Below are 14,787 nucleotides of genomic sequence, written 5' to 3'. Positions count from 1 at the left end.
CCCCTTCCCCGCCCCAGCCCCGCGGCCCGGCGGGGCCCGGGCTCGGCAGCCCGGGGGGTACGGCCAGCGGCAGCCGGGCAGCGCGAGGGGCCGTCCCGCTGCCGGTTGTGGGAAGCGGCTTTTGGCGGAGCGTGGAGCTTCACCTGGCCCGGAGGGTCCCCGGCGGGGATTCCCCTCAGCCCGCTTCTTTGCCTTTTTTCTGTCTTTCTTGCTTTTTTTTCCTCACCCCTCCACCCCACCCCCCTCCCGGAGCATTGCGAACGGGGTATTTTCTTCGGGGTATAAAGCTGAGAATAGACGGGAGGAGAGCTTCAGAGCTTCACCTCGTTGCCTCATCCCTGTTCGCATGCGAACCTCCTGCAACATCTCCTTCCTCCTGCTCCTCTCACCTGGCCGCCTCTGCCCAGATCATGTCCGCTAAGCTCCTGCTGGTTTTCCTCCTCCTCTCAGTGTTCCACGCCCGGTAAGTCCTCTCTCCCTTCTCCTCCCGCACCCCTTCGGCTCCTTTCCTCTCCGCGCCCGCGGATCTCCGGAGTTCACCGTGCTCTCCCCGCTCCTCTCCCCCTCGCTCCGAGGGCCGCCCGCCAGCGCTCCGTCCCGATCCGTCCCGGCACTAAGTTTTCCCGTCTCGAGCCTCCGCTCCCCCGCACCTCAACCCTGGGGCCGGGCTGAGTAGGGCGAGCCCCGCTGCTGGGTGGCAGCGTTACCCCGCCGCTCTCTGGGTTTTCTAGCTGTGCATCTCTACGGCTTGCACTTTGCCTTTGGTGTCTCCTCGCAGCACCAGAACTAGTGGTCCCTGTAGAGAAGCGTACAGTTCTACTCCCTCCCCAGCTGGGAATTGGTTGCCCATCATCTTGCGCTGCTTTCTGTGGGCATTCGGAATGTGCTGGGAGTTTGACGGTGCCCGTATGGCTACAGGGGACGTGTCAGCCCCAGATGCCTTCCAAGGAGCCTCGTGGTGTGTAGGCAAAAGAAAGGGAAGTGTAACTCTTAAGCAGGAGCCCCAAACACCGTCAAAAACGCCTATCTGAGGTCTTAGTCTGATTCACTGTGAAATACTCCCATCTGCAGTCTTGATCTATAGAGGAGACAGGTAGGAATTTGCATCATTTGGAGGTGCTTTCTAGGAAGTGCCAGCATCGGGGGTTTAAAAGCCCTGTCAGTGCTCGGTTGTAGTGGTGACAGGTCTTAATGGAGCTGCTACCAGAAACGGGAATCGTGATCCGATGTGAACTCGGTTCTCATTTCCACATGTAGCCTGAGTGCCTCCAGCAAAGTTGCGGTGGATGCAGCAGGGAAAAAACAGATGATCCAGTGCTCCTTTCCTATCAGTAATTCAGCACCGCTGCGGTGTTTCAGCTGAGGAATATCAACCATGTGTGCTAGGAGACGATGCCTCCACTGAGAAAGGTTCTGTGATTGCAATATTGAAACACATGGTTTGTCGTGAACCTGGGGGAGAAACAACAACACAAAGGGTCCCTTGGGGTCTTTAATGTCCATTGGGTGAACAAATAAATAAAGGAGTGCTCATCTACTTTAAAAAGTCCTCAGGTTTTCTGTGCTTCTGGAACTTGATTATACGAGCCCTCTCTGTAGAAAGTCCTTAAGGGCTAGATTTCAAGACTTATTTTTATATAGAAATTATATGTAGACCACCCACATTTTATGAAGCCATATTAGGTGATTCATGGCTAATACTGCAAGGCATGTTGGCTGTAGAGCAGTTTCAATTAAAAGTTCCGTTAAAGACTCAGATATAGTGCTCTATAGTGGCAACATTGCAGGCTGATGATGCTCTCTTGTGCATTTGTTGGCCTTTTTTCTATTTACCATAAGATGTCAATCAAATCTTCTCAACATCTGAGGTATTGTAAAAGACAGTAGTGTTATTAAGGAGAGACACAGAGAGAGAGAGGAGAGAGGTCGCTTTGATGGACACAGCACATCCCATTAAGAGATAGTGCTGATACCTCTGATGCTGTGCTGCTTTGCACCTTGCATAATTACTGACATCAGTGTGAAAATGCTGCAAAATGATATCACATTGCCAGGGCAATTGGTAGGTCCGAGAAATGGATGATTTCTGCTGTGGGTTCCACCACCGAGGTTATCTTTTCTCCTGATAACTTCATCTCAGTTTAACTGTCGTGGGTTTCCTCCTGCAAGAGAGAGAGAGATCAAACAGATTTGGTTTCTAAGATACCAAAAGATACATCTCCAAATCAACATTTTTACTGTTCGTGCACAAAGAGCTGCTCAATGAAATTAATCTCAAGTGAAAATAGCTTCAACTGTGATTTCCGGGCAACTGGACTTATACCACATTTGCACTGCTGTACTCTGAAATTAAAAATAATCCACCTATGAAGGAAAGGAGAGCCTCAATGCTTGGTGTAGTGCTGTTTTTTTTGGGTTTTTTTTTGGTTTTGTTTTTGACAAAGATGTCATTAAAATCACAGGGAGACTCCGGAGTTCCAATTAATTTATGAAACGTATTTGTGCACTTGTGATAATCCATCTTATGTGCAAGGAGAAAGCTCTTAATTCTAAGCCTTGTAATACATTAAACTGAGATTCAGGCACTGAGAATATAATAATTTATTAATAGGATAAAATGATCAGGAAGTATTAAAAGATCTGAATTTTTAATACTCTTATTAGCCTTTGTGCAAGAGATGGATCCGTTTTCTTGATGGATTCATCAAGTAATACTGTGGATGTTTGCTCTTTGAAAGAATATATTGTAAATGTACTGGGTAAATACACAGTCAGGATAGGTTGATATAAAAAGCGAAGGTACAAAATACTAGTGAGTGAAAAAACTATTCTGATAGCTGTATTAACTCAAAGAGAACAACTTCTTTGGCATCTGGCAGAAGACCGCATCCAAATAATTCTCAGTTCTGGAGGGTTTTTAGAGTTAGGGTACTATGGTTAGGCTGTGGTTGGACTTGATCTTCAAGGTCTGTTCCAACCTGGGTAATTCTATGATTCTATGATCCTCAGATACTCAGCAGATGCTAATGGGAACATCCTGTTGCAAAAACAGCCTCAGGCTGAGTATATAGACACAGTAGAGGGAGAGATCAGAAACTTCTGAAGAAGACTGTGCAGATCTACTCAGAATGTAAATTTAGATTTTTAGTTATGTAAAATAACATCCATTTATTTGATTTTTAATTTTATTGCAGTTCCAGAAAGGTTGAAGAGGATGAATATGAAGATGGAACAACCAACCAAAAATGGGTTTTAGCTCCAAAAACACAAGACACAGATGTGACCTTGATACTAAACAAGCTGTTGAGAGAGTATGACAAAAAACTACGGCCTGATATTGGATGTAAGTACTCTGTTCTACACACAGAGGAAAAATATCTATAGAGAAGATACTGTATTACACTTTGGTTCTATTTTTAGGAAAGTGGAGAATTAATTGTCTTTGGCTCAAGTTCATTTCCAAGTCAGCATTTTCTAAATGCTGGTTCTCGTGGGAAGATGTGGAGGTAACTTGGCATGCTAAACTCTGTTTTGCATGTATACTTTGTGCAGCAAGATGGAAAGACTAGTTTGAGGTCTTTGGCAGGACTGCAAACATGCTTAGCTCTTTTGTCATCCAGTACATGTCTATGGAAAACTGAAGCCACAGGCTCTGAGGAGTGATCAAAAGAAGGAGTGTATTAAAAACCAGAAAGTAGGACATGGCAAGAGAAGGATGTGCATCTACTCCCTGTAAAGCGTGATCGCAGAAGTTATGTTCCTCATTGCTTATAAGGAGGCACTAAGACTTGTTTTTGTAAATAAGGCAACTCTAGATTATTATTTTTCTTTTTAACCCTCCCAAATCAGAAAACATTGTATCTCTAAATAAATCTGGCAGAATGAAGCAGCTCATAGGCAACACTAATTAATACATACAGGGATATATTTAGATATGAGGTAGTAGATACCTGCGTAGATCAGAATGGTTTTAGCGCAACTGCTGTTCAGTTTGATCACAGCCAGTTTGCATGACAGAAACCTCAGATAATTTACAATTTACACTAATTGCACCTCGCATGCATTTCAGAATAATTGGGGAACAGAGCAAGCTGAAAACAGCCACCTCAGATAATTTGCCATTGCTGATTTTTTTTTACAAAGAGATTAGAGAGAATTTCTGCCACCGATTAAAACTGAAGCAACTATTTGGTGATTGATAGACTTTCTAAGTCATCCCTTTGGGTGAGTTCAGATGGAAGCAAGAGCCTCCTGGAGATATTCCCCATTTGAATTATTGTCTCACAAAAAATTCCAGACAAGGAAAAAAAAACATACAACCCCAAACTATGTCATGCTATGAAAGAAAGGGGCTGAATTTTTATTTCATAGCTCTTACTTTGTTTTCCTGTATTATTTAAAAAGATCATATGTGACAGATGTCTCTATTTCCAATCCAGACTGACATACACGTTTGTCATACTGGATTTTGAATTTCTGGTGGAGAAGTGCTTTAATACACTTCTCCCCCACCCCGTATCAACATCTGGAAGACATTCTCAGACAATTTATTTTATTTTATTTTGTACGCTGTGTCCTCATATCACTGTCTTCAGGCAGAGTAAATTATGTTATGCCTATGTGGGACAAAGTAATCATTCAAAGTCCCCATGTCAGTTGCCATAAAATTATAGAGGTCAGACATATCCTGCAGCACTGGAAAATCGTTGTCACTGAAAAAATTCCTTTTGTCTCTCTACAAAATTTCATAAGTTCTGTTTTAGAGAAAAGAGTTAAATTACAGACCTCTTCTGTACTACCAAACACACTTCACAGTTCTTGACTACTTCCTATCGGTTTCGATTAAGGTATCAGCCCTATGCCATTTTTCTCTTTGACAGGAATCTGGCTGTTTCAGAACTTGTGCTGAGCATTGTTCAGATGCTAGAGAAGTTACTTCACCTCCTGGCTTCTTTCCCTGGTCCCTCTTCCCTCCTCCTACCTTTGATGCAGATAAACAACATTACCCTTTTGAAGCTAAGGAGCTGCAGCATTTGTCAAGGACAGCACAATGGGAATGTTAGAGAATCGAGCTTTATTCCCTAAATTGCCAGCTGATTGCTCACAATCACATCTTCCTTTCTGTCTGAGAAAAGTTATCCTTCAGGTTAGATGATAGTCATGTCTTGGCAACAGAACTATGTTCATGCCGCAAAGATTCCCATAGCAGTGTGTTATTGGTTAAAGGGATATCAACAGAAGTAATAGGCATGGACCATATAGTATGAAAATGCATGTTATTTGAATTTATAAAAGGCATGGAACAGACCAGTGGAGGAAGAGAGGATTAACTTTCAGAATCAAACAGAAATGCATCCTATAAAAGACACTGGGATTAAATCTTGGTCTAATATGCAGTCAGCTACTCATTATAGGCAGCACTTGCATTACAATTTAAGTCCATAAACATATCGGCCATCCCACAGGATAGAGAACCCACCATTTCATGCCACATTACTCTTCCCTCAGTTATCTGAGTGCAAAGCCAGTATTTCTATTATCATTTAACTTTAGTGGTGCTCATTAAGAAATGGTCTTCTTTCTCAATGTAGTCAGAAAAGCTTAGGAAATTATGCACTTCTCCAGACTTTCACAGTTCAGGACTGCAATTTTTAAGTGACTTGGAAACACGCTTCTGCAAGCCAAAGGCCACAGGGAGAGGAAGACTGTGACAAATGAGAATGCATGCTGGCTCTGGTGGTGACTTCTCTTCAGTCTTCCATCTTTCCCAGGGAAATAGATGCTCTGGCTAGCTTGGTTAAATCCAGGCACTATCTGTCACTGTACAGGACTATTATGAGTACCCACTTACCATACAATGCTATACTTACCATGCAGAGTACATCACTCTTACATTACCTCCAGGCTATTAGTGAATGGACTTCTGTGAACAGACCCTTAGCCCCTCTCCTTCCTTCTACCCAACCCTGCCCATCTAAACCACTGTAAAAAGTGTGTAGATCAGTGCTGAGAAACTAGAGTAGAACTTGAACTCTCCTTTTTTGAAGAGGAATATCTTCCAGTATGCTTTGCCTTGGTTTTCATGTCAGTGAGTGCTGGTTGGAATATATGTGGAAATTTATGTTCAGCTGGTGGCACTGGGAAGTACAGACATCACCTTCAAACTTCCAGGACAGACCTTTGAAGGAGAGAGTGAACAGGCCAAGTGTTAGGTAAAGTAGTTTCACTTTGAAGGACATCAGCGATATGACACATTAAACATATCTAGGTAGAAGGAGCCTTCAGTCTTCAGAAACAGAATTAGTTTTCCACCAGTAGGGGAATGTCTAACTGCATCCAGCTTGGGAACACACGTTTCAGAGCTCTCATCTTCATAACTATCAGAACTTGTGAAAAATTTCATTATAAGGAATGGTGGTATTCCAATAAACCACAGAATGTGTGTGCCTTTTGGAACCCGGGGAGGGTGGTGAGGTGGGGGTGGGGGGTGTCAGGGAACACACCCTTTTCAAACACCTCAAGAAATTAAACTGGTATACTGCTTAAAAAGAATAATGTTTTATGGAGACAAAGCACCTTAGCATGATTTTCACCCACTTTTTTCCAGTTATAATTATAGGAGTGACAGTTGTGGCTTTGTTGTATGATATAAAAGGAACCAGACCCAGATAACAGGTAATCCTTTCTGGACTGTGAAGGTATTACCATTGCTTCCATATGTGGAAGATAATATACATTTTTTTTCCCTTCATTTATTTTGAAACTCACTTAACTTAGCAAAAAAGTTGGTAGGTAAGAGATTCTGCCAATTAATTTAGCAGGAAAAAAAAACCCCTCACTCCAAACCAGGCTTAAGGTGCAGTATTCAATTGGAGCATAAAGAGAATTATGTTCCACAAGTTGCCTTTCAGTAGCTAGTTTGTTTAGCTCAGGAGAGTTGTCTTATTTCATTTTGTTTGCTAAGAAGCAATAATTAATGTGGTACAAAATTTATGTTATGACAAGTCAATAGTAATATTAACAGTAATTCATAACCTGAATGAAACTTTGAGCTCCCATCTTAACCTCAACCTGCTACTTTCTGATGAATACAGCCATTCCATAAGCATTGTTAGCAAGCAGTCACTTTCTTCAGGACATTAATTTCAGTGAAAAAGATATTAGTAAGCAAACGCCGCAGTCTGACCAAGTGCTCTTCAGCCTTCTGTCAACTACCTGGGCTTTTCCCCAGCTTCTGAAATACCCTTCTGTCTTAGTTTTTGCTGAGATGGACTTTTTTTCTTTAGAGTGTCTGATATGATGCTATGTTTTGGTTCTAGGAGAAAAACATGGTTGATAACACTCTGATATTTATAGTTGCTGCTAAGCAGTGTTGTACAGAGACAAGGCCATTCCAGTTTCTCAGCTCATACTAACAAAGGACTGGGAGGGGACAGAATCAAGACAGATGGCTTAAACTGGCCAAGGGGATATTCTATACCATATGACATCATGTGGAAGGAGAATTTTGAAGCAGGTGAGAGCTCATCTCACTCTCTTCTGCTCACTGGGGTCTATTTGGGCACCGGTCAATAGTGAGCAGTTGCTTGTGTATCACTTGCTATATACTTTTATATATACATATATTCACTATCTTTTTCCCTTTCTCTGTCTTGGTAAATAGTTTTATCCCAACCCAGAAAGTTTTGTTCTTTTTTAATTCTTGCCCCCATCCCACTGGGAAAGGGTTAAACCACTACAGTCATTTTGATGCACAGTGTGGGTCACAAAGGGTTGAGATAACAGCAGATTTGACTGGAGCATGTTAACATGGGATGTAATGATGGTTTGATAATTGCTGGTCATTATGCTAGGTTTTTTTTTTTCACTATTAATGGGGCTTTTTGAGACAGGGAAGGACATTTTTCCAGCAGTTTCTCAGCCTCCCTTTTTCTTTCACATTTATGTCTTTCTCTAAGCTAGTTACAATAGCTCTTGAGAATTTTGAATATCCTTGGGATATTCAAACTGGTGTGCTTCTGTTGTTATGTGTCGTGAATGTATTCCAGGTTATATTTAAGATTAAACAATTATTTAAGAATATCACCCAGAGATCTGCCTCAAGGAAGTAGAGTTATGAGTGGCAGCGGGTATGGGATGGTACAGGCAGGTGCATACAGCAATGGGCACCCCCACTGGTTTGGGACTTCATTGCTGAATAACTGCAGAATCCTGAAAAACTAGTGGAATAGTTGGAAAAGGTCTGCTGTAGCCCTGGCAAATCTAGAGAGGCACAAATCACTGCAGTGTGCTGGGCTTGGCCTCTGCCTACGAAGCATCCTCAAGGGGAAGAGAATACTTCTTGGTCTGATGACAGTGCAATGGACTCCTCTTATATGGGCTGGCCCAAAGGCAAAGATTTTGGAAAATCTCCAGAAGAAGAGGTGATACGTGCTGAAGAAGATCCACTGTATAAAAAACAGAGAAGAGAAGAAGTATGCCTTGTTCACTGATGAGTTCTATCGTGCTGTTGGAAAGCTTTGGAGGTGGAAGGCTGCTGTGTTCAGTCCTACATGACAGTTGTGGAGGCTATTGAAGAAAAACATAAAGTAAGCCAATTTTCAGAAGTGGAAACCATCTAGCTGACTTCAGGCATTGCTGAATGAGAAAAGCGGCCACTGCTCTATTTCTACACTGACTTCTGGATGATGGCAAATGTCCAATGGGTGTGATTACAGCAATGGAAGCAGATCAAGTGGCAGCATAAAGGCAAACCCTTGTGGGACAGATATTGCTACCTGGGTAGAGAACATGGTTGTAAAGAAACATTACATAGATTCTCATGTACCTGAGAGTTGTGCCACTGAAGAATGTCAGAACAACCAGCAGGTGGATCTGACCATTGGGATCAAAGTGATTCAGGTAGATCTGGACTAGCAACATAAGGATGAACTATTTCTAACCCAGTGGGCCCATGACACTTCAAGCCACCGAGGAAGAGACATAACCTATGTATGGGCTTGTGATTGAGGGGTGGGCTTTACTGTGGATGCTGTTGCTCAGGTTATTTGTGAATGTGAAACTTGTTGCACGTTTTGCAAGCCAACCTGATGAAACCTCTTTGGTAGGGAGGATGATGGCTAAAATATAAATGCGAGGAGGCCTGGCATGTAGATTGTATCACACTCCTATAGACTTGTTGTGGAAAATGCCACGTGCTCACAATAGGTAATATTTAAGCCACAATGCTTTCTTAGAGCACAAGAAAACTAGAACGAGTTACAGACAGTTGCCAGGTACAAACAGCTACAACTGCTGTCCATTACCTTTCCCCATGGAGTTTCTACTGAGAGAAGCATTGTTAGGAAATCAGTAATTTCTCTTTTAGCATTTAAAAAGCCTAAAAAATCAGTATAGATGTTATTTCCTCTGAGTTTTAGGCTGTCCCAATGATCTTTAGTTATGCTCTGCCAAGGAAAGTTAAATACTTTCAACTAGTTTCTGTGACTGAGGTAAAATAATGCTGCTAAGAAAAAAGCTGGCCAGAGGGGAATACTGTTAAGTGTGCTCAAACTATTCAGGGCAAGTGAAGTAGAAGAGTGAACACAAGTATTTGTAATAAAGCTGAAATAAGATGAAAACCCCAAATCAAGGAGTATAAAGTTGAAAGACAAAATTTCCCGTCCCTCTGAGTCACTTAGATGACATCTAGTCAGACATGAGGCAGAAAGACAAATGAGAGACAAAGAGTAATTAATTATACTGATTTTACTGATATTATTCACTCAAAGGTTAGAAGAAAGTAGACTGCTTTTCCTTCCTTTTATTTATTTATTTATTTTTGGTTATGCTGCAGTAACACAGATTCTTCTGGTATTCTTCATATACAAAGGCTGCTCCAAAAGTAATGCTTCCTGTTCTACTATACTGGCCCACAACATGAGAGGTGGATGTTTGTGGCATGACAGTAGAGGTTGAACCTTCCTGCCAGTATCCCATTACATTTTGTTGCTGTGTGACAGATGGCAGCAGAGAGGCATTCTGGCAAAATGGCGTTTGACAGGGCAGTGCGCATGAAGCAGAAGCGTGTCACTGACTTCCTCCACGTGGAAAAAAATAACACTCGCTGACATGTATTAATGCTTGCTGAACATTTATGGAGACCGAGCAGTAGATATGTGCGCAATGAGGCGCAGTGCTGTGTATCAACAGTAGTGATGGCAAGAGGAGGTCGCTTCCCCTGGTGCAGATTTTTACGAGTGCAGCATGCTGGCTTTTGTTCATAGCTGGTAAAATGTGCATAACTAATGGTGGTGACTATTAAAAAAAAATAGTTGAAAAAGTAGTGTTTTGTAGCTGAGAATTTGCTCTATCAAACAGTGTTATCATACACTTTGTATCTGTTGTAGTTTCTGTTGAAGTAAATAGGAGGTACTACTTTTGGAGTGACCTATTTCACCCCTACAGTCTCTACTGCATTTACTGTCTATTTATCTATGTCCAGATAAATTCATTTTACAATGAGTAAGTACATATATTTTGCACACTGACACACGACTCCTAGTTTGATACCTGTGTCTTCTAATTTCACAGGTTCTAGCTATATTGAGGGCCAAGATGGTCCCTCCCAAAGCATCTTTATAAATCTTACCCAAGTTTTTCAAGACAAGTGTTCTCACAAACAGCAGTGCAACTCTCAGTACCTTGAATAGGTTTGTACAATTGCAGCTAGCAGAAATATGTAGGCTCATTTATGTTGGCAAACACAGAAAGGTTTACTGTGCTGCCTGGGCAGAGTTTAATAGCAGTTCCTTTCTTAAGCAGTTAAAAGCATGCAAGGAGCAGATCTATTGAACAAGTGAACACATCTTTTATTCTGTTGCTATATAAAGGTGTGCATTTTCAAATGCACCCTAAGTGAAAACCTTGAGTTCTGAAGCTATGAGAACTCTTTTTTTTTTTCCTTTCTTTCTGACCTGCCTTCCTAGTAGGCCTTGCAGAAACACACCCTAAAGAATACCACAGGCTATTACCACTGTGGCTGTCAAGCTGTTTTTGTTAGCTGCTTATTGCTGCACCTGATACTCTTTAAATTAGCTCCAGCAGGGTTTCCCCATATGTGGTGACAGAGGGTTGCTTATTGCCTCCTGGATCAAAATATTTTCTAGATCATAGCGCAGAGAAAGCTGTGAGTTGTCACGCAAGGTAAAATTACCACTTTCTGGTGCAACTCTTTTTTCTGTGCTAGCCTATGAGAGTAGAAAGTAGTGAGAGAGACAGTTCTCATTTAGGGATTTGTTTCAGACAGCTGTGCCTGCAGGGCTAAGCAGCATGCAAAGGTACTGCAGAATGAAGGTGAGAGGGAGTAACTTATGCTTGCATTATGTTAGCTCTCATGAAGGAAAAGCCATAGTCTTGGCTTCAAGTTCTTTACTGTTGATCACTACAGAAGACTGTGATGTCTACTTTAATTTGAGCTTGTTTTGAAGAAAGAAACTTGAATAAACCATTAGCTGGGAATGCCTTGGTCACAATATAGGTAGTAGTAAGACTGCTGAATCTAGTGAGAGCTCACTAAGTGAAAAAGAGTGTAAGCAAAAATCAGGAATGTTTTAATTCCTGTTGATGCCTTCTTTTCTTTAGGGAAAAGAAAGCGAAATATCTGTATTCAGAAAACTTAAGTCTTGGTTCAATCACCAACGTGGAAATCCATTAGCTGCCCATTTCCATGAGTAAGGAGTAAATATGAAAACTATTTTAGTGCCCATGCATTATGTAAAAGTACACCTATCTACGAAGAGGAATGTTCCTGAGAAAAGTGTTGCTATTCAATGCAGACGAGAGCAATCTCTATTCTGTGTGGGAGGGCAGAAGGGATTTCTTGCTTGCCTGCAGCAGTTTTAGTTCTCTGGCATTTTTAGTAATTGATACTTCTGCAAATTTTACCATCGACATTTCTTGAATATTAGTAACAAGGCTTATGAATGATGCGTAAACTGCTTTACTGTAACTCCAAAGCCCAAGTTTTGGACCTTGAAGACTTATGAACTGTGTATGAGTTTTAAAAGATGACATAAAAAATAGGTTAGTTGCATCTTGAACACATAACTCTCATCTGCTGCCAATGTAATCATCGAATGTAGGCTCTTTTGAAATCTGGCATGGGAACATTTCTGATTAGGATATGCTGTTGACAATGACCTTTTTCATGATTACATTCTGCTTTTCTTATTTCTTAGTTATTGAGATGAGGGAAAAAAAAGCATTTCTGATCTTAGTTGCTCATCCTATGTGGCATACAGCTTCTCTGCTGTTATGTGAAAAACTGTCTATTTTACATCTCTTCGGTAAAACCCTTGTGAGACATACTAAAAAGATATCTAGAGAAGTTTTATTTATTGTGGTGACCCTGAAGCCCTCAAATGTAGTGTTTTTACTTAAAAAGAAACGTGTCCTTAGTTATTTACATATATTTGTTATTGAAAAGTGTTGGTCTGATTTTTTTGGCAGAACACTTACTGAAATGGTTTGAAGCAAACTAACAAACTCATACAAAGTATTTTTCTTAAGAGGCACCGTAAGTAGGAAAATTTGGTTGACAGTTAATGTTTGCCAAATTCTTCAGCTGTCAGAACAAAAACTATTTATAGCAGCTGCTTGTTCTAATTTTCTTAACTTAAATTCATCTAAGAAATCCGAGATGAGATTTGAAGAGTCTCAGGAAGGTAAAGGTTGGAAGGTAAGAGTCAGGAAAAATCTGAGAGGTGTTAGATGAGAAAGTCCGGTTTCAATGTCTCCTTGCTTCTGTGATTACCTCAACAGGGAATCTTCTGGCTCTTCCAGGTGCAGAAGTGCAGTTAGAAGTGGATTTCTGTTTGTTTACTTTTGCTTATTGAAGAGGCTTTCTGGGTGAGCATTTGTAAGTTTGGCAGATGTACAGCGCTGTAGTTTCTGCTTCGGTGTTGTAGCACAAAGCAATAAATTATTCTGTCATCTTTAAACAAGGAAAACTTTCTACTTATATTAATTCAAAACACTGTTGCTCTCTTTTGCAACTGGATGGTGTTTTGGAGACTGTTGTTTATCCAAACCTTGCTTGCTAGATTTTGCAGAAACAAATTCCATTCTTGCATGGTCTTTTGGTTTCACATGGGAACTATTTGTAGAATCATAGAATTGTCTGGGTTGAAACGGACCACAATGATCATGTAGTTTCAACCCCCTGCTATGTGCAGGGCCACCAACCACCAGACCAGGCTGCCCAGAGCCACATCCAGCCTGGCCTTGAATGCCTCCAGGGATGGGGCATTCATGACCTCTCACAGCAACTTGTGCCAGTGCGTCACCACCTTCTGTGTGAAAAACTTCCTCCTAATCTGTAAACCTAAACCTCCCCTGTCTCATTTTAAAACCATTCCCCCTTGTCCTATCACTATCTACCCTCATAAGCAGCCGTTCCCCCTCCTGTTTAAACGCACCCTTCAAGTACTGTAAGACTGCTATGAGGTCTCCTCGGAGCCTTCTCTTCTCTAAGCTAAACAAGTCCAATTCTTTCAACCATTCTTCATAGGAGAGGTGCTCCAGCCCTCTGATGATCTTAGTGGCCCTCCTCTGGACCCACTCCAAGATCTCTATGTCCTTTCTGTATTGGGGGCTGCAGGCCTGGTTTCAGTACTCCTTAATGTATTCTCTATGGATATAAATAAAACCATAATGGAAGATTCAGGGACTGACTGCAAAACCAACCTAATCATCTAAGATCTACTGTTTTGATTCCTAAACACCACAATACTAGAAGAATCACAGATTGTGTATTAGGGAAGGATAGGTAGAAGATGAAAGAGGTAATGATTGATAGATGGTGCTGCTGAGATATGAAGAATAAAAGCAATTTCATACTGATGGAGAGATTATTTCTAGTGCATGCTGTCATTCATGCTTCTGGTCAAAAAGGCACCTTACATGTGAATGTAGTACTTCTGAAAAGACTGTTCTCATCCTGAAATTGCACTCATGTATGCTTCCTTTGAAATCTACACCTAATTTTTAATATTCCTTTTGTTTTTTATTTGCATTTCTCTTCAGGCAGTTAGATCTTAAATCACAGGGATGACAGTTTTATCAGAATTTCACTGACTGTAGCAGGTGAAGGACTTCAAGTTCTGTTTGTTGTTCAATTCCATTTTCTCTATGCAGAAAGAATGTTTTTTTGTGGGTTTTTTTTTGTTTTTTGTTTTTTTTTTTTCCATTTCTCTTCTTTTTTTTTTATTTTGTTTTCCCCCTCAATGATAATTTCCCATTACTGTATCTTTCTTGGAGTGTTGGTGTGTGGTAGTCTTTCCTAAAGCACAGAAGTTTTAGCTGACCACAATTATCTATGAGAAATGACTTCTTTTACAGGAATTAGCAAGTAATTAGATGTCATCTGTTATATCATGTAGGAAAATATTAATCATTATCATCACTAATGCAAAGCAAGCATTAACATTGTAATCTCTACTACTGCTGTTACCAATAAATATATAATTATTTATTACTGCTTATCCCAGTACAAAAATACCCATTTATGTGCAAATGAGATAATGTAAAATATCAGTGTATTTTCAAGAAATGTCTCATTTCTGTAGAGTCAATCTTGTTATTTTGCATTCAGAAGTCTATTTGTTAGGTGGTTGTGTTCCTTAAAAATCTATTGATAATTACTTTGCTTCAAGAAATAAGTGTATATTGATCCATAACCTTTTTACTACCAGTGTTTTGGTAAGAGCAGAACAATTCAGAATGAAGAGTTGCTTGAACAATGTAAGA

General features: G+C 40.8%; 1 protein-coding gene across 8 annotated transcripts in view; it reads left to right on the top strand.

Annotated features, from left to right (window-relative positions):
* The window catches only part of GABRG3 (gamma-aminobutyric acid type A receptor subunit gamma3), a 287,168-nt gene that overhangs the window by 1,614 nt on the left and 270,767 nt on the right, over positions 1 to 14,787 (top strand). For 5 of the 8 annotated variants that reach the window (XM_085532637.1, XM_085532634.1, XM_085532645.1 and 2 more), the window contains exon 2: positions 3,195 to 3,343. In XM_085532637.1, the coding sequence (XP_085388763.1) occupies positions 3,195 to 3,343 (149 nt within the window). Of the gene's footprint in view, positions 1 to 31; positions 464 to 3,194; positions 3,344 to 14,787 lie in introns of those variants that run through there. The other 3 variants (XM_032441559.2, XM_032441558.2, XM_032441560.2) reach the window with 1 other exon arrangement.

Source organism: Coturnix japonica, chromosome 1 (assembly GCF_054131305.1).
Source record: "Coturnix japonica strain WE chromosome 1, WE-NBRP24, whole genome shotgun sequence".
Classification (NCBI taxonomy): domain Eukaryota; kingdom Metazoa; phylum Chordata; class Aves; order Galliformes; family Phasianidae; genus Coturnix; species Coturnix japonica.
This window is presented reverse-complemented; position numbering and strand designations above follow the sequence as displayed.